The sequence below is a fragment of the Vipera berus genome (assembly GCF_964194415.1).
Source record: "Vipera berus genome assembly, chromosome: 1".
NCBI lineage: Eukaryota > Metazoa > Chordata > Lepidosauria > Squamata > Viperidae > Vipera > Vipera berus.
In genome coordinates, this window is record NC_138202.1 from 42052559 (window position 1) to 42068381 (window position 15823).

Below are 15823 nucleotides of genomic sequence, written 5' to 3' on the forward strand. Positions count from 1 at the left end.
CTCCAATCCTCCACCTTTTATCATTCAAAACAAGGCAAATCTTGCCCATTTCTCACTTGCCTGGAACTAGTTCAGGCTGGCCCATGACAGAGGCAAAAGCAAGATAATTACTCTTCCAATTCTATGCCCCAAAGCCAACTACATTGGCAGCTGAATCTTCCTTACACAATTCTTCCTAATTTAGAGGTTACAGAACTTGTTTAAATGACACCGACAACCTTATCTGCCAGCACTCTGATATTATTTCCTAGCATCTGCTGCCCAAGATAACTGTCTCTGTCTGCTGCCTAAGATAACTACCACAGTCTAACAGTATGCCAGGCCTAAACATAGTATTGGATTCTGACTTGCATAACGTAAATTGTTGCATAAACCCATTCAATTCCTAAGTTTGGAGGCTAAAATATTCATACCAGGAAGACATCATCATCATCATCATCATCATCATAGTAAAGTTGGAAGGGACCTTGGAAGTCATCTAGTCCAACCCCCTGCTCATGCGGCTCTTTCAGCTGTCTCCTGCGGCTCCCAGTCCTCTGCCATGTGCAGTCCCCAAAAAAAAGTGGGACTAAAAAAGTTCAACCAATATAAATCTTATATTGTGCAGTCCCCCAAAAAAAGTGGGACTAAAAAAGTTCAACCAATATAAATCTTATATTTTTATGGGAGATTGGAATGGTGTCTTAGACGTGCAGATGGACAAAGCTGGTTCTTTTAAGCGTGTTCCGAGTCATGCTAGATTGCCTAAATCTTTTTTTGAAATGAAGGACGATTTGGAACTGCGGGATATCTGGCGTGATACACATCTATATGAAAAGGATTATACTTTTTTTTCTGACAGACATCAGTCTTTTTCCAGGATTGATTTTATTTTGCTGACTAATGATTTTTTTCCTAGGATTAAGAAGGTAAAGATCTGTGCAAGAGCTATCTCTGACCATAGCCCAGTTTGGTTAGAGATCAATAAGGGCAATAGGGATAGGCGCTCTTGGCGCGTAAATGAGAATTTGTTTAGAAATCAGAGAAATGTGGAAGAATGTAAACAGTAGATGAAGGATTTCTTTGAAATTAACATGAATAAGGATACCTCTATGGACATGGTTTGGGATGCTAGTAAGGCCTACATGAGAGGGGTGTTGATATATATGAACAATAAATACAGACGTACTTTGGAAGCTAGAAGGAAAGAATTGGAGAATGAAATTAGGGAAAAAGAAAAGGCCCTAATTTTGAATCCATCGGATGTGAAGATCAAAGAGGTTATTAATTTGTTAAGAGGACAATTTGATAAGTTGATGGCTGATCAGGTGGCAACTAACTTACGCTAGGCATAACACTTTTTGCAATGCCAATAAACCAGGTAGATAGCTAGCCTACCGGTTAAGGAAAAAGCAAAGGGCTTCTAATATAGATAAAATTGAATATAAGGGAAAGGTTGTGTTTCAACAAGATCTTATTAAGGAAGCCTTTGTGGATTTTTATTCTAAACTATATGCTAAGGAGAAGATTAATGAAAAAGATATTGATGTATATTTGAAGAATGCTAGCATTCCGGTTCTTACGCAAGAACAAAAGGAGGAGATTAATCAACTGATAACAGAAGAAGAAATTCTTATGGCGATTAAGGAATTGAAGGTGGATAAAGCGCCAGGTACGGATGGTCTGACTGCGGTTTATTACAAAAATCTACAATTGGAGCTGATAAAGCCGTTAAAAGGAACTGTTTCAGACAATTCAGAGGGGGGGAAAGGTGCCTCCGTCTTGGAGAACTGCCTTTATTTCTTTGATTCCGAAGGAAGACCAAGATGCTACTCAAGTTAAAAACTATAGACCGATATCACTTTTAAATACAGATTACAAGATATTTGCCAAGGTGTTAGCTAATAGATTGATGAAGGTTCTGCAACAGGTGATTCATGGGGATCAAACTGGGTTTATTAGTGGTAGACAAATGAAAAATAATGTGAGGCATATAGTTAATGTGGTGGAGTTCTTGGAAAGGAACAACCAGATCCCTGCGGCGCTAATTTTTCTAGATGCTGAAAAAGCTTTTGATCAATTGAATTGGCAATTTTTGATGAAAGTTTTAGAAAAAATGAATTTTGGGGATAAATTTTTGCAACCAATTAGGGTGTTATATCAAAAACAAACTGCCCGAATAATAGTTAACAATAGTTTGACCGAAGTATGCAGTATTGAGAAGGGCACAAGACAAGGGTGTCCGTTATCACCTTTATTATTTGTTTTAACGTTGGAGATATTATTGATAAAGATACGGAATTCGGAAAAAATTAAGGGTATTCAAATTAGAGATCAGGATTATAGACTGAGAGCGTTTGCAGACGATCTGGTTGTCACGGTGACCCAGCCAGAAAACTCTGTTGTGGACCTGATGGAGATAATAATGCAATATGGGAAGGTTTCTGGATTTAAGGTTAATGTACAAAAAACTAAAATTCTGGCCAAAAATATGACAGTATTGCAAAAAGCCCTTTTAGAAGGATTAACTGGATTTGAGATTGTTAAAAGGGTTAAATATTTGGGGGTGTATTTGTCACCCTCAAATGCAAAGTTATATAAAAATAATTATGAAAAGTTATGGGGAAAAATTCAAAAAGAATTGGAGAGCTGGGAAAAATTGCAATTGTCTTTATTGGGAAGAATTGCAGCAGTGAAAATGAATGTCCTGCCTAAATTTTTATTTTTATTCCAAATGATACCGATTCTTAAAAAAGATTCTAATCTGGAAGAATGGCAACGGGGTATCAATAAATTTGTTTGGGCAGGGAAAAGGCCACGAGTTAAACTTAAGATTATGCAGGATACTCGTGAAAGAGGTGGTCTTAAAATGCCTAATCTTAAATTATATTATGAAGCTGCTGCATTATCAGGAGTAAGTGATTGGATTAATTTGACACAAGAGAGATTATTAAATCTTGAGGGCCATGACTTGTTATTTGGCTGGCATGCATATTTGTTGTATGATAAGAAGGTAGATAATGTGTTTAAAGTGCATATTTTAAGACAGGCATTGTTGAGAGTTTGGAAGAAGTATAGACATAAGTTAGACTACAAGATGCCGTTGTGGGCAATCCCGAAACATGCAATAGAAAATATAAACGTTGGCTTCAAACATGATGTGACTACGTATAAGGAGATCTTAAGCTTGGAAAGGAACGTCTGGTGTTTGAAGCCCTACAATCTCTTGCGAGATGAGAAGATCGTTCAAACTTGGTTTCAATATACTCAATTACGTGCCAGGTGGAAAGAAGATCAGAAAATTGGTTTCTCAATGACTGATGAAAATTTGATAAAACAAATTAGAAACCAGGGTCCAGCACATATCAAGCGGATTTATCTTGCATTGATAGATATTGACTCAGAAACAGAACTTGTTAAAGATTGTATGATAAAATGGGCCCAGAATATTCAAGAAGTTATTACAATGGACATGTGGGAAAAGATCTGGGTGAGGAACGTAAAATTTACGCAAGCCCAAAATCTAAGAGAGAACTTTTATAAAATGTTTTATAGATGGCATTTAGATCCTAAAAAGCTTGCAAGTATGTATCCGAATTATCAACCTAAATGCTGGAGGTGTGGTGGTGAAGATGCAACGTATTTTCATATATGGTGGACCTGCAAAAAGGTTAAGGCTTTTTGGATAAAAATTTGGTGGAATATGCAGAAGATCCTCAAGCATAGGATAAAGTTTTGTCCGCAATTGTTTTTATTGGGCATAATTACAGATGCTACTGTTGTGGACATTAAGTTGATGCTGAACTTAATTACAGCAGCAAGACTTTTAATAGGTCAATATTGGAAGAAGGAGGAACTGCCGACTATAGAAGAATGGACTCTAAAGGTTTCTGACCTGGCGGAAATTTTAATTTAATTTAATTTAATAATATTTATATACCGCCCTTCTCCCTGAGGACTCAGGGCGGTTCACAGGGCAGAGTAAAATACTAAATACAAACGTTAAAACAAGATTAAATAATTGCCCATATTAAAACAGTTGGAATCAAGTTCTAAAACACCAAGTTAAAATTAAAACACAAGACTAAAAACCCCACCAATCCCCATCAGGCTAGGCCGGCTTGAACAAACAGAAACGTCTTGAGATCGCGACGAAAGGAGCGAAGATCGGGCGCCATCCGGAAATGGCAAAGATCTCGGGTTATTTGAAAGATCATTTGCAAGATCGTTATATTATGGAGTGGAAAAAATGGATTGATTATATCCAGAACAAATATGGGACTAAAAAGTTTCATTTAGCATTTGAATAAGTCTTCCTTTCTTTTTTCTTTTCTTTTTCTTTTTATATGTATATTAATATTGCTTGTAGTTATCTTATATGAGTAAGAGAGCGATAGATTTAATAGTTTATTATTGTTAGCATATGGATGTTTATGATTGTTTTTTGTTTTTATACCTTGTACTTAGCTCTGGGAAGTCCGGGGGGGGAGGGGGGAATGGGGGGGAGGGATAGGGAGGGTTAGGTAGGGGTGGGGGGAGGGGGGGATTGTTAAAGATAAAATGTACTGTAAAACCTTTCAATAAAAAAAAAAGTTCAACCAATCAATTCAAATATGCAGCGTAGGTGCATATCTCGCCTTGGCTCCACTCTTCAGTCAAACCCTGTTCTGCGCATGTACGCGCATGTGCACACATTTTTTGTGGCTCCCAGTTTTTCCTTTTGTGAGGGAACCGGTTCTGAGTGGCTCTTTCACTGTTTCAGGTTGCTGACCCCTGCCCTATACCATTTCAGGCAAATGGCTCTCCAATCTCTTCTTAAAAACTTCCAGTGTTGGAGCATTCACTGCTTCTGGAGACAGGTTGTTCCACTGGTTAATTGTTCTAACTGTCAGGAAGTTTCTCCTTAGTTCTAGGTTGCTTCTCTCCTTGACTAGTTTCCATCCATTGCTTCTTGTCCTGCCTTCAGGTATTTTGGAGAATAGCTTGACTCCCTCTTCTTTGTGGCAACCCCTGAGATATTGGAACACTGCTATCATGTCCCCCCTCGCCCTTCTCTTCATTAAACTAGAGATATCCAATTCCAGCAACCGTTCCTTATATGTTTTAGCCTCCAGTCATGAATTACAAGTGAAAGTTTTAGGAACAGTGAAATAACTTTGGATTTGGCAGGGGAGGATAATCTACAATTTAGCACTATACATCTCTGGTGAAAATGGACAGGACATTTCAGAAACTGCCTGGACATTGGCAGTAAGAACACTATCCAAACTTAATTACATACAACTTCTCTGTTAGTCTTACATATATAACTGTAGATAAAAGTATGTTAATATATGCATTCTAACACTATGACTGAAAACAAAGATGTTGTCTTCTTATCTATTTATAAACTTAGTGAACGTATTTTTACTCTTATCACTCTTTTAAAAAATATTACATCAATCTAATCCTATTTTTAAAAAAGACAATTATATAAGGCTTGGAACAATTTGCTTGAACAATTTCAGTATATGCTTGATTGTTTGAAATGGATTGATTGAAACTGTTCAAACAGTATGCTTGAATAATTTCAGTATAGGACTTCAGTAAGTCCTTGACTTACAAATGATTCCAGAATTTCTGTTGCTAAGCAAGTTTGTTATTGAGTGAATTGTGTCCAATTTTAATGGCTTTTTGGCACAGCTGTTAAGCGAGTCACTGTGGATGTTAAGTGAATCACAGGGTTGTTAAGCAAATCCAGCTTTCCCCACTGACTTTGCTTGTCAGAAGCCAGCTGGGAAGGTGATCACATGACCCCAGGATGCTTCAACAGCTGTAAATACATGCCCATTGCCAAGTGTCTATATTTTGACTGTGCGACTGTGTGCTGCAATGGTCATAAGTGCAAGAACCAGTTATAAGTCATTTTTCCCAGTGCCACTGTAACTTCAAATGGTTGTTAATAAATGGCTATAAATCAAGGACTACATCTGATTGCTATTCCCTTTACAATCCTCATTGACAAAGATAGGCAGTTCAGTTTCACTGAAATTTCAGGACCATAAAATTGCTTCCTATTTCTCCCCTGAATTTAATAGCAAACCCCTGAATCCACCACCAATAATACTGATAAATAGCATAGATATGTTCAGCTTCCAACTATCTCAAACTCCAAAAACAGTCAAAATTTGCAGCTCCTTTTGCTAAATTATAATGTCCCTGCCATATGCCTTGTAGGTTCTGCACCTACAAAAAGTTATTTTAAAAAGTGCTGCCCTTGTCTGTAAAATATTACTTACCCTTTTCTTCAGTAGTTAGTATTGCTCCATGCGAATGCTTTATTACTGGCTATATTTTTGTCTATGACAAGTAATCTCAACCAATACCAGACTGTTAGGGAATATTTAGAGTTATCCCAATAACTGGACCAGGAAGTTTGTCTTAGAGTATGGCAACTGGCATAAAGTCAGCATGTGTAGAAGAAGAGCTGAAGCCCAGTGACTTCCTGTTATGGCCTATATCACTTTCCTTCAAAATGTAAAATATGCTTCACTGTAGAATGCAAAAAAATTACTTTCAGCCCTTTACATCACTATCTACAGGCACATATAAAGGAGTGTTAAGGCTATCAAATATGTGCCTGTATCATCCTGGACATCCATTTATCAACTGGAATGTCCAAAGCAGGGATTCCCTTCTTTTTTTATCTTTCAGCAAACACAGGATGTGCAAATGCTGCTTCACTTCTCAACTGTTGGAATAATTGCGAGGGATTCTGGGAGTTACAGTACAGCAAAATCTAGAGGTCTATTGGTTGTCCAATCCACGATTAACATCATTATATCTGATTAAAAGTCAAATATAGTGTGATGGTTCACATTAGCCCTAAAACCAATGGGCATGAAATCCTGTTAAACGTAACGGTTGCATCCAAACTTAATCATGGTTAAAAGAGAGCTACTCGAGATCTATGAATTTTAATGAGTATTTCAAATCTGACTAAGTCCAGATTCTATTTAATGAAAGAAAGGGTCTTAGATTTGCAAGAATAAGAATTAATCACTTTGAGAATAGCATGCATATCAGCACTTCCCTTAAAGAATAGTCCTGAAATAGGAACCTAGAAAACTAGTTTATCTCAGACTGTATGTCCATTTGCCCCAGGCTTGCCTACACCGAAGATGATGATAAAGCTCTTACATTCTAAGATGAAATTGCTTTCACCACTATTTTACTGTTGAGCTGAAGAAGGAAGAAACTGAACCTGAGATTTTGTACATGTAAAGACCTTCCATCAAGCTGTGAAATGTCCTTTGAATGTCCTTATAACATATCACAAGTCCATTATTTTATAATCATTATGTCCATACTGTGAATATTACTTTCTCTCGTATTAAATTCAGTCTTACCTTGTGGTAAAAGAACATCAACCAACCATTCACTGTGATCCCTTAAAAGAAGAAAAAAAAGAATCAGAGTGGACTGTGATGTTATCTATCCCTTCAATGAAACACCCATATTTTGAATATAATAAGTGATTATGTATATGGGTTAGGTTCTTAAGAATTCTCTCAGCAGAATTCCTGCGTGTATTTCTACAAGTTGAAGGAGAAAGATTGGGAGACTTCCACCAATTAGTTCTTCTGCTATTCTTACACTTCTGAAAAGCTGCTTCACATGCCTGGGAGAATTAAGAGAGAGAGAAGCTTTTATTTTTATTTTTTTTAAAATCCCATTTATATCCCGCCCTTCTCCGAAGACTCAGGGCGGCTTACAATCTAAAGCACAAATCAATGTGCTTAGCAATAGCCTTCATTCTATGTATATGCCTGCTTATTAGGGCTTTCGCCCCCCCAAGAGGCATTATGGGACACATTGCCTAAAATTAATTCCCCAATTAATGGAACTTCCATTAAACATACATGAAGGGAAGAGCTTCCAGATAGCTAACTAGGATCCAAGCTTTATTTTTTACTTCTAAAACAGCAGCTGGCAGCTGGACAACATTAGCCTCTTCGTCATTCATTTATTCCAAGTCTGCCTGTCAAATTCTATTTTTTTATGTTACAAAGAACACTCTAATTTAGAAGATACCAAATTATACAGAAAGGAAAAAAACACTATTTGACAAAAAGATGAAATACTAAAAAAGAGAACAAATGGCTGTGTCAAATACCTCATCCCTGTAAAAAGGCAGGCCTCCTTTCCAAATTAATTATTTTTGCTTCAGATTTAAAGCAAGGGTTATGTTAACACAAAGGTGACTTTTATAAAATGAAAACACTTTTTGGTAATTTGCAAATTGTGTCATTATAATGCTAAAACAATGAGAAAGCAGCACCCTGAAACCACACCTTCTGATCCATGCGTCCAGGAATTGGTGGCCACATACTTCCAATTTTGGTAATAATCGGCTTTTAAAACTTAGGCAAAAAATAATAATAATGTATTTTCTCCACTTAATGAACAATCCTGGGTTAGATTTCATTCTTAATAATGCTATTTCAATAAAATAATATGTGTTCCATTCAGAGTATCTCATTAAAGCAAATACTGTTAACAGTGAGAAGTCCTATATACTTAAAAAACAATGAATGAAGGGGGAATTTACAATAGAAATTGGATTATTATTTTTTTCTTACCAAGATTGAATTCCTTCGGGGGCTGTGTAAGAGTGCTAGATAAGGGCTAACCTGAAGGCAACAGCAGGAAGAGTCAGACCTTAAAGTAGGAAGGTCACGTCTCCTTCTCCCTTTTTTCACCCTTTTTGACTTGTAACTTCTAATGCTATGTAGCCAGCAATAAAGCCTATGTTACAACAAGCTGAATGATAGTTGAATTTATTTATAGAATAGAATAGAATAGAATAGAATAGAATAGAATAGAATAGAATAGGGAATAGGGAATAGGAATAGGAATAGAATTCTTTATTGGCCAAGTGTGATTGGACACATACAAGGAATTTGTCTCCAGTGCATAAGCTCTCAATGTAAATACAAGCAACAAGTGATCATCACAATCGTAATCATAATCATCATTTTCAGAGATGCTATGAACAGTAGCGGCTAACTGATGCTTGAATTTAGGTCAAAGACAACATATGATTTTCATGATATTAGTTTCCCACCTCTGCTATAGATCCATGGAGCAGCATGGCAGGCCTGAAGCAACCACAAATTTGCCAGTTGTCTACTCCCATATGAATCTTGAGTCCTGGATTTTGGATCCCTTCTGAAAGTTAGCCCATGGGAGTTATCTTGGTTCAAAAATTGTTGCCCATGATACACCGTTTCACCCAGTTAAAGGTTAGACAAAAGAGTTGTAATAGTATATAGATTTTACTAAAGACTGAGATCAGAAATAGAGGCATCCAGTAGAACTTATCTTTGAATCTTAATTCTTTTTGCTTAATATCAGTCAGGACATGGACACTACTTCCAGCTCTGTTTTTATTTATAAAATATTTCCTGCAGTATCAAATGAACTGCATGACTTAATAAAGCAAATGTAATTATTTATTCAACTAAAAAAATTAAATTGCTTTTCTTTGCACAGACCTGTACATTAAGTAGTAGTTTTTTTCTGCTCAGTTTCTATTTCAGTGTCACTTTAACTTAATCAGGCTCCAATTAAGTTAAGTTGTGTTTAAAAAGTTTAACACAACTTTTTAAAAGAACTTTTAAAAGAAATGCCTCTTAAGTTTATCTCCAGTTATCTGTCTTTGTCTGTCTGTCTGTCTGTCTGTCTGTCTGTCTCTGTGTGTGTGTGTGTGTGTGTGTGTGTGTGTGTGTGTGTGTGTGTGTGTATGTGTACGCGCTACCCACCCTGCAATCCTCTGGCTGCATTCTTCACAAAGATAGAGAGGGGGTGGTTTATCACCCAAAGCCACAGATAAAGAAGGGTCTACGCACATCTGAAATACACAGGAAGCATGGAATTAGTTTCTCATTCCCCAAAAGCACTCTACCCACATAGAGCTGCCTCACTAGAGGGCAGCTATATTTTGAATGAAAGAAATTAACATTATAGGCCCTGGATTTCCTTTCATAGTTCTTTTAACTTAGTGCTTGAATATGGAGAAAGGATTACTGGTGATGACTGACAATGGCACAAATGGGTTGTATTATTATTTTTTTGAATGCTTGTGTGATATATTTTGCTGCACTGATTTAGTAAAGAAGATATTAAGAAATAATATGTTAATTTGTAATGAGGTAGTTTGGCACAGTTTGGGATTCATCAAGCAAACTAATATGCAAATAAAACTGGTCTGGGGGAAAAAGAGCATACTGTTAGTTAAAATATCAAGAGAATATGACTTTGCTTGGCAATCTGAGTTGCACAGCACATTATGCCATAATGTAGTCTATTTAACACATTCCTTGTGCCTTTGTAAAGTATGATTTACAGTATGATTTACAGCTTCATTTAATGTCTGTATTCCCAGCCAACTGTGGTTCAATAAAACATAATTAATAAAATCATAGTTTAATGTGATGTATGAAATTTATCGTTCTTTACTCCTTATAGTGTTGTGTTAAACTGGAATCTATGGGTTGAATTCTTCTCCTGTTCACAAAATATTTATCATTTACATACTAGGATTACAGGTGGGAACAACATTTGCCATAAGGATTCAATCTATAAAACTTTGCATAGTGTAATTCCACTCTGGTGTCTTATTTTTAGCTCTTCATTAAAATTTGGCTCAAAAGCTAAAATATCAGTTCATAAGCATCGGACGTATAACTCTTGTCATCAGCACTACAAACATTTAAATATGAAAGACCACAAAACACAACTGCAGTAAAAAGAATATGGCTTTTCTTTTCATAGCTAGCATAACTTTGAATAAATTATACCCATTACTCTATCTGAAATGCAGTGTTGGATTTATAGTTAGTAATAATACTAGAAATAGCACTTAGACTTATATACCCCTTCATAACGCTTTATAGCAGGTCTCCCCAATTACTGGACCCACTACTGGACTGTGGCCTATTCAGAATTGGGCTGCGTGACTAGCTGGCTGGAGTATGCGCACGCAACTCAACTTGCGTGAGCGGCAAGCCGGCAGGCACTCGTGCACATCTGCACCAGCCCATCACTCACAAAAGAGCTGCATCTGTACCTGTGTGATTGTGGGCCCACTGCTCACTCAGCTCAGTTCCCCTCCCCACCAGCTGGGCCACCAAGATTGGTGGCTTCTCTCTAAGGGGTTTACAATGTCAGCATATTGCCCCCACCAATCTGGCTCCACATGTTACCGACTTCGGAAGGATGGAAGACTGAGTCAGCCTTGAGTCGGACAGGATCAAACCACTGGCAGTCAGCAGAATTAGCCTGCAATAATGCATTCTAACAACTGCACCACCACAGCTCTTATTACTATTTTTTAAAACTCCAGTTTTATAGCAAAAGTAGTTTGGACTTTCTTTCTTTGGTCATGCTTTTCTGCATTCTCATTAGACTTCTGGTTCTTATCTGGATGTGTGTGCAAAGGACATGGGAGGGATAAATAAGTATCTTTGGGAGGGAAAACAATTCTATTTAGTGTAGAAGTATAGTACAAGGTAATCCTCATTTAGTGACTGCCTTGAGTGGCGACAGATCTCAGTTACAACAGTAATGGAAAAGTAACTTAATGACTAATCCTTCTATTTACAACCTTCATAGGTCTATAAAGAAAGAGAAAGCTGAAGTAAAACCATAAGCTCAGTCACAATTTCAGTTGGCAACCCTTCACTTAATGACTGAGCTGTTGATTCCAATTGTGGTCACTAAAGTCCTACAGTCACTACAGAACTATATGTAGAATTTTCAGGATCAAAAAGTGGACTTCGCAAAAGAAATCATCTTCACAATCTCTTTATGGAAAAGAGGGATTCATCAGGAATTTCATTAATAAAAGGCGAAAGATTTATACGATATGAAGAGAAACCAGAGTATAGGAATTTTATAATGGGATTACCATAGTTATACTTGGCAATGCCATAGTTTGAGTGGTAGACAATGACCTTCCATTCTGTTTCTAATGTCCTGATTATGCCAGGAACAACTGGGATAAGGCTGAAATGGCCACTCACAGGGCACACTTTAAAGGGTACAGAAGTGTTCATTACCTTCACAGCTGGCTTGTTAATTGCATTATGGCATTCAATATGCTGACAATGAATGGGATTCCATGCTGAAAAATAAAGCCACCATGGATAAAGTTGCACAGGTTTACTAAAAGCTAAATAGTGGTAAAATTCAGCATTATATGAAACCATAAATATAGTCTGAAGGAATTTCAACTAATAATGTCTCTGTTTCATACCTCAAATATTTAACCATGGGATGTTAGCACAGCTTTGGCAAATATAGAGTGAAGCATAATGAAAGAATGTATTGTCATGAATTATCAATTAAGATTCAACACCCAGTAATGCCATTTAAAGTATGCCAGGCTGTTTATAAAAAAGAAATCTGTCTGAGAATCTAGAGATTAAAATACTGGGGTTGGAATTTAGATTGGACATATCTATAAAACATTTTCGTAAATGTTAAATGTGAGGTACTCTTTATCATTCTGCATATCTTTATAAAATTACATATAAAGTATTTTTAATTGCTGGTTCACACATCCATGTTAATCACTTTTGCAATCCAATTGATACATAATTCATCACAGAATTAGTATAAAATGTAAAATGGTAAATCTATCATCACAACATCAAGCTTTTTTTCTAGCTTTAAAATGCAGAACTATGTACTAACAGACTGAGTTCAGTTGTCAGTTCAATCTTTTTCCCATGCAGCATTAGCTAATCATCATATGCTTATAGAAGAACTTACAACCTACTTTTTGACAGCATTTAACTGCTTTTCTAGTTTGGAAACAACTAGAACTGCTTTCTTAATTAGGAAATTAGAAATTTGTCTCCATTTTTCCCCATTTTCCAATTTCAAAAGTTCTAATCCAGAGCTCATTACAAGGTTATGAACATTTTATACAGAGGAGTCAATGCTTAAAAAAACTACTATATCTCAGTGACATTATTGATAACTTCTGCCAATAAATTGTATTAGCATTAGTGCATAGTTTGATTATCTCAATTACCCGTATACTGTAGTCCTCGATATTCACTTATTGCCCCGGGAGGCTTTAAGTTGGGCCAGTAGTGGAAAAGCATTTGGACTGCAGGTGGCTTTACTTGAGATGGGCCATATGCTATTACATATAGCAAGTCCTAGAGGAAGTCAGAGGGTGTAACACATTTAAATTCAGGCAATGGCAGCCTTTTCAGGTGCAGTGAGACACAAGTAATAGAAAAGTGAAAACAATTAGCAATTCAATTATCCTTCCCAAGACTTGGAGGCAGTTAGACTAAGGAATAAGCCTCACTGGACTCAATGGCCCATATGAGTTGAGTAGACATGCACAGCATTGAAATCATGTACAGTGCTCTACATACTGGTCAGTACATAGAACTATTTTTCTAAGAAGTCATGTACAAAACTGCAATGTTGTCTCTTTCCTGAGAGTATCCATCCCCCTTAAGGATTTCAATAACATTATCACTGATATTACCAAAACTTTACTCTGATCTACCTACAGAAATCCACTCACTGGCTACTTGTGCTTTTGAATCTATTGTTATTGTTTTCATGCTTATATACCACAGCAACAGAGGAACAGAAACTTAGCTTTAAGGAGCAAGGTGCCTCCGAATCAGTCTATGAATTTGTTTACAGTGCCAGACCTCTGTTCACAAACTTTATATGTAAAAATCCATATTGGATTTTCACCCTAAATTTTCTGCTAACATAGTAGTGCTTGTTATCATTCTCATTCAGAGGGGTACAATGCTTTCTGGGCCACAAGCAATGTTCCACAAAGTAGGAGAAACATATTAAAGCTGAAAAACTGAACAAATAAAAAAGAGATGATCCCTCAAAAAGAGATAATCCATCAAAAAGCCAGACTAAAGGACCCAACATCTCTACTAAATTCCAGTAATATGGATGGGTTGGAAAAAAATGTTGCCCAGTTAATGCTAAGGCAAAGGAGGCAGAAGGCAGGATAAGGCAGGAGTTCCCATTAATGGTGGAATGGATTGCCAAGAAACTCTTCAAGGGCTAAGAAGTTTGCTGCAGATTCATATAACCACAATAGAGCTGGTGATAAACTGATGGAGTATCTGTAATCCACAAATACTGCGACAACAAACAAGTCCAAATTGTCAGAAAGAACCATGGGGGAAAGCCCAGAGACAGAGAGGCGATGGTGGGTGGTGGGAGAGCAGGTAGAAGAAAAGCTTGCCCATATCATACATGGTTCTTCTAAAAGATTGAATCAATGTTTCTCCTCCGTATTTTTGTTTATCTGTTTATACAGGGGTAGGCAACCGCGGCTCTTTTACGACTCATGGACTTCAACTGACTCAGGAATTCTGGGAGTTGAAGTCCATGAGTCATAAAAGAGCCGAGGTTGCCTACCTAGACTTTCAGTGGAAAGTCTAAAATGGGAAAAATACATGGATAAATTTATGTCATTCTACAATGGATCTGTATTCTATAATTTCAGGAAAGGAATTAGAAGTATAGTTTCAAAATGACTAACTTATTAATCACCGTATGGTAGTGTTTCCATAAAAGATATCTGGTCCCAAACTTACTTTCCATACTTCTTGTTTGTGTTTCATAAGACATTCCAGTAACTGACAGTGATATACTGGAAAAGAAGAGACAAACAGAAGCAAATCTCTTTAAATGACAAATACTGTACATATTGTTTTATTACTAACTGGCAAATCAAATACTTTGTGAGATTTCATAAACTGAACTGGATAATCACTATCCAATTAGAACAAAAGCTAGCAACCTGAATCCCCCCCGAAGATTTTAGTGCATCCCTGACAATAAATGGGACACAGTGTTTTTTAAACAGGAGAACAAATAAAGCAGGTCATTTCCAAAATATCCAAGCATTATTTTACCACAGCACACTTTGTTTACTGTCCGAATGCTTTGCTGCTAACCATTGAAATAGCATTGCCTTCTTTTTATAAGGAGGGATATCTGTAATCAGTTACTTAACACACAGAGATTAATTAATGATTTTTGCCCTCTTTTCAATAGCATATAGACATAAAAGTGGAAAATTTCATTAATTAAACATTAGGCTCAGTTAATTTTTTTTTTAAAAACCCACCATAGATAATAATTTATTAGACACCGATATGAACCATTTATTATAACTAATGTAACTATTCTTCTGTCTCTCTTTACCTGTAATCAATTTATTAAACAGAAGGAGGCATACATAATTCATCCATTTTCAAGCAGGCATTATCATTAAGAACTTTTACCAAATGTGAAATATGAAGCAATCAACACCTTTTAATCTAAATTTAATATGAACTTCAGAGTTGTTAACAATTATCGCTGAAGAAATTGTGATTTTTAAAAAACTGTCCCATTTCCTGGTGTTAAAACAGAGCTTATGGTGCTGTTTCCAGATCTTTAAATGTACCTTTGCATCATTGTGCAATTAATTAGCACCAAAATAGCTACTTTAGGCACCAGGCTTAGATATGTTAAAAGAGCTATTTTCAATTCCTTTTCAAAATAAGCACACAGTGAGAGGGATTAAAAGCACTCTCAAGTAGTTCTGCTAGTACAAGAAATAGCTATGGAAGCTAGTACCTACCAGGATTGGTTGTATACTGCATTGCAATCATTAGCATTGAAGATGCAGAAAGATTAACATGAACAGGTACCCCTTCTCTTCTTGAAGAGCCCACTTTAAAGAACACAAGAGAAAAGATTAGCAGCTAGAAATATAAATTGTCTCATTAATATTACAAGCAACTTTTCAAAT

General features: G+C 36.5%; 1 protein-coding gene across 1 annotated transcript in view; it reads right to left on the minus strand.

The window, feature by feature from the left end:
• UNC79 (unc-79 homolog, NALCN channel complex subunit) overlaps positions 1-15823 on the minus strand; it is a gene marked incomplete at both ends in the record, with an annotated part of 145796 nt that overhangs the window by 106284 nt on the left and 23689 nt on the right. The window contains 6 exons of the mRNA XM_081344670.1: positions 7368-7408; positions 9783-9871; positions 12081-12145; positions 13061-13190; positions 14619-14674; positions 15653-15745. Coding sequence (XP_081200796.1) covers positions 7368-7408; positions 9783-9871; positions 12081-12145; positions 13061-13190; positions 14619-14674; positions 15653-15745 — 474 coding nt within the window. The remainder of the gene's footprint in view (positions 1-7367; positions 7409-9782; positions 9872-12080; positions 12146-13060; positions 13191-14618; positions 14675-15652; positions 15746-15823) is intronic.